The 13046-nt window shown below is 36.8% G+C and overlaps 1 protein-coding gene across 3 annotated transcripts in view; it reads right to left on the bottom strand.

Annotated features, from left to right (window-relative positions):
* COL1A2 (collagen type I alpha 2 chain) overlaps positions 1–13046 on the bottom strand; it is a 39128-nt gene that overhangs the window by 24772 nt on the left and 1310 nt on the right. The window contains exons 2-15 of one of the 3 annotated variants that reach the window (XM_032746668.3): positions 11784–11794; positions 11143–11160; positions 10425–10460; positions 8714–8797; positions 7363–7419; positions 5222–5266; positions 5074–5127; positions 4753–4806; positions 4326–4379; positions 3742–3795; positions 3411–3464; positions 1670–1714; positions 1419–1472; positions 1269–1313 (exon numbers count right to left, since the gene is read on the bottom strand). In XM_032746668.3, coding sequence (XP_032602559.1) covers positions 1269–1313; positions 1419–1472; positions 1670–1714; positions 3411–3464; positions 3742–3795; positions 4326–4379; positions 4753–4806; positions 5074–5127; positions 5222–5266; positions 7363–7419; positions 8714–8797; positions 10425–10460; positions 11143–11160; positions 11784–11794 — 665 coding nt within the window. Of the gene's footprint in view, positions 1–1268; positions 1314–1418; positions 1473–1669; positions 1715–3410; positions 3465–3741; positions 3796–4325; positions 4380–4752; positions 4807–5073; positions 5128–5221; positions 5267–7362; positions 7420–8713; positions 8798–10424; positions 10461–11142; positions 11161–11317; positions 11551–11783; positions 11795–13046 lie in introns of those variants that run through there. The other 2 variants (XM_072925544.1, XM_072925543.1) reach the window with 2 other exon arrangements.

Here is a 13046-nt window from a genome sequence, read left to right as displayed (position 1 = left end):
TTATTTACATTTTCAATTTCAAGTGGAAAGAAGGATAAAACATTATTTCTGTTTTAGTTTTAATAAATGAGTGTTAGTAAGTGCTTTGCAGAATATTTAAGGCATCATAACCTTAGGTATGTGACAAATAACTTCAGCCTGGGACAGACACTGGGACATAAGGCAACACTGTGCCCATTGTGAACAACAACCCATGCAATTGACAGCTTTAGAACATTTTTCCTATAGCAACTCAACTGCCTTAATTCAAAATGTCTTCAGTTAAAATGTTTTGGTTCTACTACATCAGATATTAGCTGTAAGATCTTTATTTGTCTGTAATTTAACTGCCCAATCACATATTTTTAAAATACTCCACATGGGAGAATGCAAGAGAAATTCATAGCCATGCTCACATTCCACTCAGTTAAAGCACAACAGGTGTTTGAAGTGACAAGGGGTATTAAAATCAACTCTGGCAAAACAGAACCAAGTACAGCTTCATCATAAGACTCAGTTTTTGAAGGTAGGGAGAAAAAACCTATTAACTATTATTACTATTGTTCTAGTGTATTGCAGATTTGTTTTACACTTTCAATACTACATCCTTGTATTCATATTTTTGTGGCTGAGATAAATGAGGTTTACTGAAGTCAGGGGTAAATTATGGCAAGACTAACTCCTTTTAAACAGTCAAATCTGCATTGGATTAGCTCTTATTAGAATAGTTTGTACCAGTCAGAGCAGGAGAGTTGGATCTTGCTGACCTTTCACACTAGCTCACAACACAGGTATCAGCGGTGGATGAAAAAGGTTAGTGCCTGCAGGTGCAAAGCTATGTCCTGTGCATATATAGTTGACAGGATGTACATAATTATAGCCATATGTAACACATGCATAATATGTATCTGTTAAAAAGTAGAAAGTCTCTTTAGCTTCTGGACGAGAATTCTTCTGTTAGACTGTTGGAAATGAGAATTCTGTGCTCTGGTTATTTCCCATTGAGGTGTGCTGGTCAACCTTCTCATGAAATCACCAGTGCAAACAAGAGAATATTTGGTTCCTTTGATATGGATGTGATTAATATAAATCCTGAGGCTCTCATGATACTATCTGCAAAGGGTTTATGTTTCACTAATTCTCTTTGTGATGTTCTGATAAACAACAGAGAGCTATGTTAAAAACATCAACACAATCAACTTCTTAAGAGCCCAAGAAATCCTCTAAAATTAGGAAAAGAAGCACAAAGCCTAATGGAACCAGGCTGCCAAAAAGCAAGACAAACTTACAGCAGGTCCAGTGGGGCCAGCACTGCCATCACTTCCACGAGCACCCTGTGAGGAAGAACATGATAGATAGTTTGAAAAGAGAACTGAATATCAGAGGAAGCCACACTAAGTGGGTGGCACATGATGACAGACAGATGGGAAGCCACTTACAGCTGGTCCAGGGGCACCTACTCTTCCTCTCTCACCAGGGAGACCACGAGCACCCTTGAAAAAAAAATTAAATTTACTCATTTATATATTTTCATTGAACATAGACATTTAGACATTTTTTCCTCTGTTAAGTCATATTACATTAGAGTATCTGGGTATCTGGAGTGTCAATAATAACAAATATTGAAGAAAATTCTGGCTGAACTAAATCTATCGGATTATACTTTCCCACAGCAGCAGTGAATACTTACAGGTTGTCCTGGGGTACCATTTTCACCAGGGGCACCAGGCTCTCCCTATGAAAAAGAAAGTTTAGAGATTTGAGTTACCTAAAGGATGCTTTGGACAGATAGTCTAACACTATCAGAGAGATTTTCAGCCTACTGGATCCCACTGTCTGTGTCTTCTGTAGCATTTTGTAAGACAGCACTGTCCATGTTTCTGCATCACGTTATACAACAATAGCACATCAAGTCCTGAGAGTGCAGAGACTACAATCGTCCCTGCATATACTGGAACACAGCCAGACGGAATCCTTCTAGAAGGGGAGGCAAGAGAAAATTGTGTCACTTGCTCAGCTTTCTTTACACCCTTTCTTTATGCTGACATTTTCTCTGTAATACACATTTAAGACATTGGATCTGGATAGTGAACTACAAATCCAGATCAATCAGCAGCTGTTTTTTAGCTAGAGCAGAAGCAGAATGATGCTTTCTTTTGCCTTAGTATAAGTTGACAAAATCCTCTCAAATGGCTTAAAATAAAGATATGCCTCAGGTATTTTTAACTTAAGACCAATAATACTGAGTATTTGAATAATAGCCATTAACACTTGGCTCCTCTCCCTTCAGTACTGTACTCTCAACAGCCTTCTCAACAAGTTTAGGCTGGTCTACAGTGACAAGTTTTGTCTTAGAGCACTTGTATCCTGAATACCCCTAGTCTTAAATGCTGCAAAGGGAGCAAGTTTTTGCCTTCATTGCTGCTTTCAGCACGGTTATATGATGAACAACCTTGATTTATTATGCTAGTATTTTCTAGCACTCTTACTATTAACTGTTCTATGCTTTACTTATGTGCTTTATCTTCTTTAAATATCCAATGACTGGACAGAATTAGCCATCTAAACTTTTTCTGAAGGTTAACAACTTGCAGTGATACTGAAGATTGTTATGTTACAACTAAAAACCCTAGAACCAAGTAGTGCTATGCTCTTAGAAACAAGCAAGAGGGAGAATTAGTATTTGAATTTTTCATTGTTATATTAGAAGTCTGTGAACACGAATCTCCTGTGAATCAGTCAGGATTCTCTATAACATGATGCAACAGCAAATTTTTCAAGAACACTAATATTAGGCACTGAGGTGGAATAGGAGAAGGAAAAAATAAAAGACAAAGAGTTTATCATAGATATTTCTAGACTATATTTCAGAATATTCTTAAGGGTTTTTTTAAGGCTATTATTCAAATGTGCTTGCTCTAATATGAAGATGATAAAAAGAAATAAGACTGTAAGGATCAAATAGTCTTAACACAGTGAAGCATGTATACAAATTTTTAGCAGGAAGCCTCACACTGATCATGTGTCTCACACAACAGAGTTTTATAGAAAATTAGGTGTTTTCATTTTAGCATGCTTTAAAAACACCCACCCAAATGTAGAATACAATGCAGAGAAGAGCAGAGATAGCAAAATCAGTCTGAAGTGCTGCTGAATAGCCAATCATTAAGAGCCCAGTTCTGCAGCCTTTATTCACTGAAAGCACTAACTTGCCTACTTACAGCTTAATTGAGGACTCAAGTCTAAGGCCTCAGGAATGTTTTCTTATGACAAGGTGCATGTATTTGTTCTACTTGGATCCACTGACTTCTAGATTACTGCAGCTGGGCAATGTTTAATGGCAACATGGAAGACTGATTGGATGGGACTTCACATGTCTTTTGCTAGGAAGAGCTACAAATGCATCCTATATTTTTATATTTTTTCTTTACCTTGGTGCCAGGAGTACCAGGTTGTCCCTTTTGACCATCCAGACCATTGTGTCCCTATATTGAGTAGAAAAATAAATATTGATACATATTTTCTCTCAAATGGCTTTATGCAAATTTTTAGTCTTATAACATAAAACCTTCCTCTCACACAAAATGATTTCCTAATATAATCTTCTGACTTTTCAGAAATAATTAGTCTTTTTTATCAAGCAATATTAAAAACTTTGAAGAGGTTAATGCGCTCTTCACTTTCAGAGGATTTCTAGGGGTTTTCAGTATGCTGCAGTGATGCTAGTCTTAAATATTCAGGAAAAAGTATATACGCACTCACCCTAATTCCCTTAAAGCCAGGCAGACCAGGAGTTCCAGGGAAACCACGAGCTCCCTAAAAACACAGAGTGCATGAATGACTGTCTCTCATATTACACAGTGAAGTTAAATGGAAAGATGATGACTAAGTCTTTCAATAAAATTAACAAGTAGATTTGGGTCATTATCACTCAAAGAAGGAATAGAATCCAGATCCTAACATCTCAGGACCAGACTTGTTTCAAGACTAACAGTAATCAACCTGATTTCTCCCATTCTGAATCTCAGAAATTTCATGCATTACCACGTGACAGCAGAGCATTTTTAACTTTCTATGCCCAGGTGCCTGGTTACCTGCTCCTGTGTAACTCCTCACATTTCAGTTACTGTCATGCCACTTCTGTTACTCATTACTAGCTTTAGTGGGAATGGGGTAGGGAAACAAAATAAAAACGTAAGTATATGATATCCTGCAGGTAAGGGTGAAATTGTATTAATCCATATAAGGAATATTACTAGACTGCTAATGTGGCGAAATTCAGACAGGTTGTTAGGTTTCATTGATTAGTGAACTGGTTTTATTGTATCCAGTGGATCACTACATACCTGAGGTCCAGCAACACCTCTCTCACCAGGTCTTCCAGGTTTGCCAGGGTGACCCTAAAAACGCAGTAAAGATGCACTAAGAAGGAAAGCTCTTGTAAAACAGCAACACAAACCACACAGAAAAAAGAAAGTACATTGGCAAGGCTTCTCTTTTTCCATAAATACAGGGAGATTCTTAATTTTAAGTTTTCTTCTCCCTGTACTCAGGAAATTAAATAATATATTTGGAATGGTTTGGATGTTATCCAATTTTCTGTGTATTTCCAGCATCCTGCATCTCTTGCGCCACAAAATAATTATTTCAGGGGTTTATTTATTTAACGATGAATAAAATGTGGCCAATAGAATGCATAACTTAACACTAATTTGTCTGTTAACATTGAATCACCACCCCAAAAGAGATGAAAAACACTTAATAACCACTTACATCTTCACCAGCCTTTCCTGGAGGACCAGGGGGACCACGAGGACCCTGGGGACCCTGTCAAAAATTGAGAATTACTTGAAGCATCAGTCCTTATATTCATCTTCCCACTGTTTTCTGAGCCTAATTGACTTTTCACTTTATGATTCCAAGTGGAGAGAGCCTGAATCTGAGTTAAGCTCTGTTTCTGTAACAGGATCATGCAGAAGTATCCAAACATTCAGAGAAGTGCATATGGATAGGAGAAATGCACCTAAGCATTACAAGCCTACTTTGGTGTGCTATTCCTAATGCAAGTAGTGTCTGTATGTGATCTGTACTTACTGTTTGACCAGGTTCACCAGGCTCACCAGGTAGACCTTGGAAACCAGGAGGACCCTAGAAAATAAGGCAGATACTATTGGTTTCCAAACAAGATAATTTGTAATTTTACAGGTATGTCAATGTCAGTAGGAGAGAGAAGACTACTCACAGGGGGTCCAGATGCTCCAGGAGGGCCTCTGGGTCCCATTAAACCCTATGAAAGAAAAATCACAAGATCTTTTTAAGAACATCAATTATATAAACTCATCTATAACACCAATTCCCAGCATTCCTAAAACATGGTTAGCATCACAGTTTCCATTGTGCAATGCACAAATGAGGAAGTTAAGAGGTTTGCATGAATTTGAACAGGCCAAGTGCAACAACTAATGGCAACAATAGCACAGAACCCAGTGGCATGATTAGAAATGTACCACTATGGCTGTGAACATCATGGTTCATCTTCTTAATCTATTCTGGCTTGTTAGAATGTGATCTGGTTCATTCTCTTTTGAATTCTTCCCTCTACCCTTCCTGTGCAGAAACGTTTAAAGAGGAGGGTCATAATGCATCATAAAAGGCTCTTATACACATTGCATATACATCTTTTTCCAATAATTCTCTACTTCTGTTTAAATATTTCATTGTTTTCTGGTGTTTAATAAGTTCTCTTCATATCACTTGCAAAATAAGTCACTAGTACATTTTCCTTGACATTATTTACAATTTACACGCATTTTGAAAACACAGGGTGAGAAAAATCACTTCTAAAAAGGAAATTTCCATAGATTGATGAGCACTCAACAGTTATCTTAAGGTTTACTAAACAAGAAAACAATTGTGAACTGAAATTTTAACTTGGACTTCTATAGTTCAAACAAATTATTTATAAGATGTTTCAACAGAAATAATTATGTTTTAATAAGTATGTTTTAAATTTGTTTTAAAGCTTTCTTGGAAAGTATTTTAGATTTTTTCATTACAACATTAAAATAATATGTCAAATTTTCGGTGGTTTATGTAGCTTTTCCCTAAGACTGAAAACCTTTTATTAAGAGGAATAAATTTATATTAATTACAGGCATTTACTCATGGAAGTTAAAGCAATGTTGTGGATATGAAAATATGCAGTAATTCTAGAAAAAATAATTTCTAGATAATCTGAATCATATGTGCTGCATAAACACTTCTCAAATTTCTTGAGAATTTCTTATCAAATTATATTCTATAACTACTTTTCCTTTCCTGAATTTTACATATTATTTATGAAATAAATATGTGAAACTTAAAACTTTCTCACAATAGGTAGATTCTACTGCTTTTTCTGTCAAATGAACCTGACTCAAAAATTGGAATATAAAAATGGTGACCTCAGATAAATCCTCATCTATGTTTTCTGATTAATCACTAGACACTGAGGGCAGAACTTGATTAAAGGTACTCCTATTTTCTATATTTCATAACTAAATGGATACCGAAGTATTTTCCAAAATCCATTTAATGTTAGAGTTTTTTTGGCAGTGGAAGCAAGCACTTGACCCAGAATAATTCTGGTCATCCTTCATCTTGCTGCTCACCCATCAGATGCACTGTCTGTGACCTCAGTCTGTGCGGTAAATTTAACCCATATTCTGCTACATATGTAGGCTGAAAATATTTGCTAACAAAAGGCATATGGAGTAGCAATAGACCCCTTAAATTCCATTTGTACATAGTATACAGTGAGCTATAAAGAGTCCTCAGAACAGCCTTACAGTATCAAGTACTGACATTCAGATGTTGAGAACCAAATGCAGGGGCCAATTTCTTAAAAACCAGTGCAGTCCAAGGGTATCAAAAGAATTGTACAGCCATGGAGGAAAAATCATCACCAACTGGAGCCAAGACGCTGAATTACTTTTTAGGCCTGTGTCTGCTTTAGAGAGCAGCTTTACAGTTAATCTCATTCCTAAAACACAATCTTCTGTCTCAATATGGGTAAAGTAATACTATCTCAAAGTACATGTGCTATCTAACATCAGTTAATGAGATTCATTGACTCATAAAAGTGCGGTCAATAAACAGAGTTAAAGCACAACATCCAGCAGTGCTGTATTCAAGATAAATATACAGATTTAACCCCATATTTCAAACCCTCAGACTATATAAAACACTTATCATCCTATATAAAAGGATCAGTTTTCAGTCTGAGTCAATATATGATCAAACCCAAAATTTTAACACTATGTTTTTCATCAATGGAGCTCAATTAAAGGAAAATCCTGAACACATTATTCAAATGAGTTATCAAGTGATATGTCATATACCTACCATAGGTCCTGGGCCAAAATCTGCTGCTTTAGATGGATCATATTGAGCAGCGAAGTTCTGTAGAGAATAAAAAGGTTGAAATCAAAATACTAAAAACCTTACTTAAAAAACTATTTATAATCTACATTCTGTATCTAAATATCATCTGATTTGTTATACTTGCTATGAGGTTTGTTAAAGCAGCATACATACAACCCAGTAAATATAGCCCTATTATAAATATATTTCTATTGACTTGTTTCCAAAAAGACTTGATTTTACTGGGAAGACCCTTTCAAACCTAAATATCTCTGCAGAAGTGATAGAGAGGCATTCAATAGTGTGAACTGAAAATTAGGAATATAAATTCAGTGCTCATTTAAAATGGAAAACTTTCTTGAAACTCTTAAATTATTCTGCCTAATTTCCAATGAGGGAAGTTAAGCAAAGCAGTGAAAAAATATGCATAAGTAAAATTAATGGACCAGCCCTGAGTAGCTATTGCATGAGGTGGGCCCTTCAGTTTCCGAAACATCTGAGGAGCATGCAGCCTCAGAAACACTGCAATGGATGTTTGATATTTTATCAAAAATAGAAAAAGATTCTCCACAACACAATCAAACCCCCTTTTCTTGCTGGTTTCATTAACATATTGAAATAAAAAAAAAAAAACAATGAAAGCAGTTTGATATTTGCAAACTAGCAAAATAAGGTATTGAAGTAAAAAAGAGTATTCTTCCATGCAAAATGACTTACTAAAGTTATCAATACAACACTGTCTATGTCTTCATGATCCCTATGTAGCTAATGTCAAGCAAAGAGTTAAATTCAGCATTCTGCAGAGAATACATGATGGACACTGGTGCACAAAGTGCGTATGCACAGCCCATTTATAGTTCTGCAGCATGAATACAGATAAAAAGAAAAATTTCTAAAGGACAATACTCTAAAATTCTATAGCACTTTTGATTGATTTTTAGCTTAAGGAGTCGTCTTCTTCCCTTATTCTTATGTAGTTGCTGTCTCTTGAATCCAACCACAACAATTTCTTTTCCCCATCTACTTAACAGCTCTGGTTTCATTTAGTTGATGCGTAACTCATACACATTATTGCTGTGTAAGTTTAATGCTAAATAACAGGATAGATTTGCTCTTCTTCCTAAGTCCCTGTTGAATACAGAATCCAAATTTTCCATGGAATATATACACCCCAAGGAGGGTTTCATGGAAACTGGGCCATCAATTTATTATGGCTCGCAAGACAATGTTTCTTCCACTCTTCAACAACAGTGCTTTCCAGCAGATATAGATTTCATCTTGGTTACAAAGCACAGCTCATGAGTTATGGCAATATAAAGTTTGGATGCCTTACTCCGCCAAGACCTGGAGGACCAGGGGGCCCTGGAGGACCTGGTAGACCATCTTCACCATCTCTGCCTGGTGGACCTGGTGGACCCTGGAGTTAAAAGGAGAATTATACAATGAAAATTAGAAGTGGCTGAAGAAATCTCTGATGTGGTAACTTCACTAATAACCAGGCACCCACAGCACACCTTACAGCAGTGCTATACATTTCAATAAACAGTTTCAATAAATGCTTAACTTGAGAAAATAAATATAGTCTGATTTTATGTTCCCTCGCTAGACCTAGTATCAGATATGTATGTACTGGAGCTGTGTATTTGAAAGATATACAGGGGCAATATTGGATTTACACTACCACAGCATAACGTCCAAATTGGGAAGCTTCATCTTAAGTGACAAACTTTGGACCTACGAACCCCAAGTGACACACGCAGACCCACACAGCCTGCAAATGTTGCTATTGAGAGCCTAAAGTTTGACCAGCTGAGGACTAGAAAAGGTCAGCCCTACCGATATGAGTTAACATAGATCCAGAGTAAATCCAATGACAGCTTTTTAATCAGTATAGACAATTTACTGTTATAATTGCAAATCCAATTAAAATTTAGCAGTGCTCTTCTACAGATTTTTTATACCATCCATCTGCTACCATTGTCAGAACTTCTTTTACAACAGGTTGAAATTACCTGTGTTCAGTTCAGTAACATTCGTCCTTACATTCTTTTGTCCTCAGTACATAAAGCTGGTGAAGTTTTGGCATCATGGCAATTAATGTGAGGTATTTAATTTGTTGAGTTTTTTGGACCCAGTTCAGTACTTAATAAAATTAATAATAAATGGATTTCTACAGGAGCAGAATTAGGCTTGTTGCCTTCAGAACAAAGAAAGCATCTCATTTCATTAAACAAATTTAGTTAGAGACATCCTAAAGCAAATATCCAGCTCACCGCACTGATATAGTCTTCCTAATAGTTTCCATTACATTTGTCAGCACACTATGATCTCAGAAATCTTCAAGAGCTCCCTCATCAGTACTGTAGCATTTTCACTTTCAGATGATACAAAAAAATACACATAACTACACACAACCCTAGTGAGTTCAGAACACCATTTTACAAAAAGCAGCAATGATGCAGAAGGAAAGCAGAAAAGCAGATATGAGGAATATGAATGAATATTACAATTAAATTATTCAACTGTCCTTATTTATGGTTACTTTTAAGGTAGAGCCTTCAGCAGTATAATGTGCCCTTTGACTAGCAGAAGGTAGATAACAAATGCCCAGCTATCAAGAAAAGAGCTTTTCCAAAACATCGTTGGAGACACAGATAATGAATTATCTTCAAAACTGGCTTACTCTATTCAGGTTTTATGTAGAGAGCTTACTTATACACCATATTATTCAAAGAATTCACGCCAACTTTTCCCTCTGTATTTCTATGTGTTATTTCCTCTGTGAACAGCTGGAAAAACATTTTTCAAATCATCACTTGAAGAGCTAGGCTACCCTATGATCTCAACTGTATCTGCTCAGGCACAATGACCATAATTAGGCTGAGTTTGGCACATATGTAAACTGGTTTCTTTTTTAAATTAAATAGCACATGCAAGCTTCTACAGGTACAATCTCACAGAATGCTTAAACTTAGTTTTTTCCTACTGGTCTTCCAACAACTACTCTTCAAAGATCACAAGTAAACGTCAATCTAATTCCTTACCCTTTCTCCCTGCGGCCCTTTGTCTCCTCTAGGGCCCTGCCGGAAGAAAATAATACTCAATGAGTTACTGTGGAAATTTTCCAGGACAATACAGGGAAACAGATACATTAAGAAAAATTAGTGTACATTAAAAAGGAAAAGAGAGCTTCAAATTCAGGTCCAACAGCTATTTTCTGCAGACAGTATTTTTGTCCACAATAATCTACTGGAAATAGATTAGCCACTGCCACTGTTGTGTGAATTAGAAGTGTCACTCCACAGACCACAGACGCACTTGCAAAATTGAGGTTTGTTTCTACTGAATAACTAGTTCTAATTTAACAGTAGTGACTCTTAGAAATAACATAGAATCAATTTAGCCTTTTAGACCTGCATGGATATTTCTGTACTATTCAATCCACGCAATTCTTTACAAAGGAACTCTGTTTAAATAAGAATGATACTTTGATGCCATTTAGGTCTTGGCAGGCTTAGTTCTGCTCACAGGTGAAGCACCTTTGATTCAATACTTGAATTTACCCTGGTGTTAAAATGCTGCATTAATAATTTCCTCCTTTTTTCCTACTATTCATCTCAGCACTACTGCTATTTTCAGAGAACACTGAAAATAAGCAGGGTAGCCAATTTTCCTTTCATCCAATATTCAACAAAATATTAATCTGCTGAAGACTACCTGATATCATTATTATTTCCACACAAGAAAAATAAAAATGCTTACCTTGCGCCCTGCAGGTGCCTGGAAAAAAATAAGGAAGAAAATTTTTAAAAATAACTTAAAATTTCTGCCAGTATTTTAAATTAAAATAATGCATAAACTTAAGACTCATTTTCTCACATAATTATAATTTTCCTCAGTCCAATATATTTAACTATGCCCTGTGATTTAAAATTACCTTGAAGGCTAGGTGGTTATATACAGCAAAGATGCATATAACTGTATTAAAAAGTTGTGTTGAAAACTGACAATCTTATAGCTATTACAGACTAAAATATTAGAACTACCAAAAAAGTCACACCTGAGCTCTTTCATAATCCTACTGTGCAATGAAATTTAGACTGTAAAAACCAGCTTTAAAGTAGAGTCATGTCCAATCCAAACTGCCAGGTACAATGTCCAAACAGCACTGCTCCGTTACTTTCTCCTCATGGTCTCTACACCTATGAGGGCAGGCTCTTAAAAAGGCCGTCCCACTTCTGAAACTGGGGTGGGTACCTTTCCAGGCAGTGCCTTCAGGATTTAATCACCACTTTTCCATTACCATCTTGGGAATGAATGTTAGAAGATAATATTGCCACAAGAAGAGAAGCCTAGCCTGTTAACTGGAGTGTCACATATTAGATAAAAAAAATTATACTGACCTGACTCACATCTGTAAAGAGAAGGGAATGGAAAAAAAAGAGATAATTAGAGCAGGGAGTCAAATATTTTACAAATTTTAAATTTTAAACTTGCTTTCAACTCAAAATTAAATTTGCTGCTTTTAATTTGAAATGGAATTTTGTTGATTTCCTTAATGCAATAAACATTTTCCTAATATAATTTCTTCCTGTTAAGATTTTATACTGGAAAGACTCAAGGGTGAAAATGCCATGTATTTCAAATTCAAAATGGATTTGCTAATTAAATCAAAACAAGTAACATGGCTGATACAGTAAAAAGGCAGATATCAACTATAAACCTGCTCTAAATATGTTTCAACATACCTCTATTGAAAACTCCCCACACCTATGTATTTCCACATATGTGTTCATGCAAGAGATTAATAAATCCAGGCAGACTGACACATGTGAAGATACTAAATTGTAGGAGTTATCTGAAATTTTCATATACATGGTCTAATCCCACTTTTTATCAAGAAAGGTTCTAGCCAAACATCCCTATTTCTACATTCTCCTGTAAAACTGTGTAACAGGGAACAGTTTGAAGCTATTAAACAAACACGAAATTGCAAATAACTATCTCTGTATGTTATGCACTGTTAAGTGTGAGTATGCACTTTTTGTATTAGTTGGAGAAAAAAAATTTCTGAGTTTCTTAATTTCAAGGAATTAAAAATCTATTTTGACTTAAACTCACCATAGTAAAAGAGTGGCACATCACACTTGAATTTAACATTACCGCTAACTAACAGGTTGTTGGATGTTTTTCCACAACGTGTCACTTTGGCAGTGTCTGACCACACTAAATTCGAATGATTTGTGCAGTGCAGAAAAAGGTAACAGTGCTGAAATGCTGAAAGCACTGAAATTCCACATAGACAGCCTGTGCTAGTCCGACACACAACTAAAGCCACTACTGCCCGCAGGTGACGGTGACAACGGAGCCCACCCAAACTCCCCGAGAAAAGCGGGGGGTGATCGCTTCGGGGACACCCACACGACCCGCTCCGTTCCCTTTGCGAAGGCGCAGCTGCCTCCCGCCACCGGGGCTGGGGGAAATGTCCCCGGAATGCCCGTCCAGAACGTCCCCCCGCTGCCCCCCGCCCCGGCGAGGGCCTCCCGGGGGGCATCATCCCGAGGGGCGTCATCCCGGGGGGCGTCATCCCGGGGGGCACGGCTGTTTCCCCCCCTCCTCCGCCCTGGAACGCGGCCAAACCCTGGGTCAAAGCCGCAGTGGCTGGG

This window comes from Taeniopygia guttata, chromosome 2, assembly GCF_048771995.1.
Source record: "Taeniopygia guttata chromosome 2, bTaeGut7.mat, whole genome shotgun sequence".
In the NCBI taxonomy this organism is placed as follows: Eukaryota; Metazoa; Chordata; class Aves; order Passeriformes; family Estrildidae; genus Taeniopygia; species Taeniopygia guttata.
This window is presented reverse-complemented; position numbering and strand designations above follow the sequence as displayed.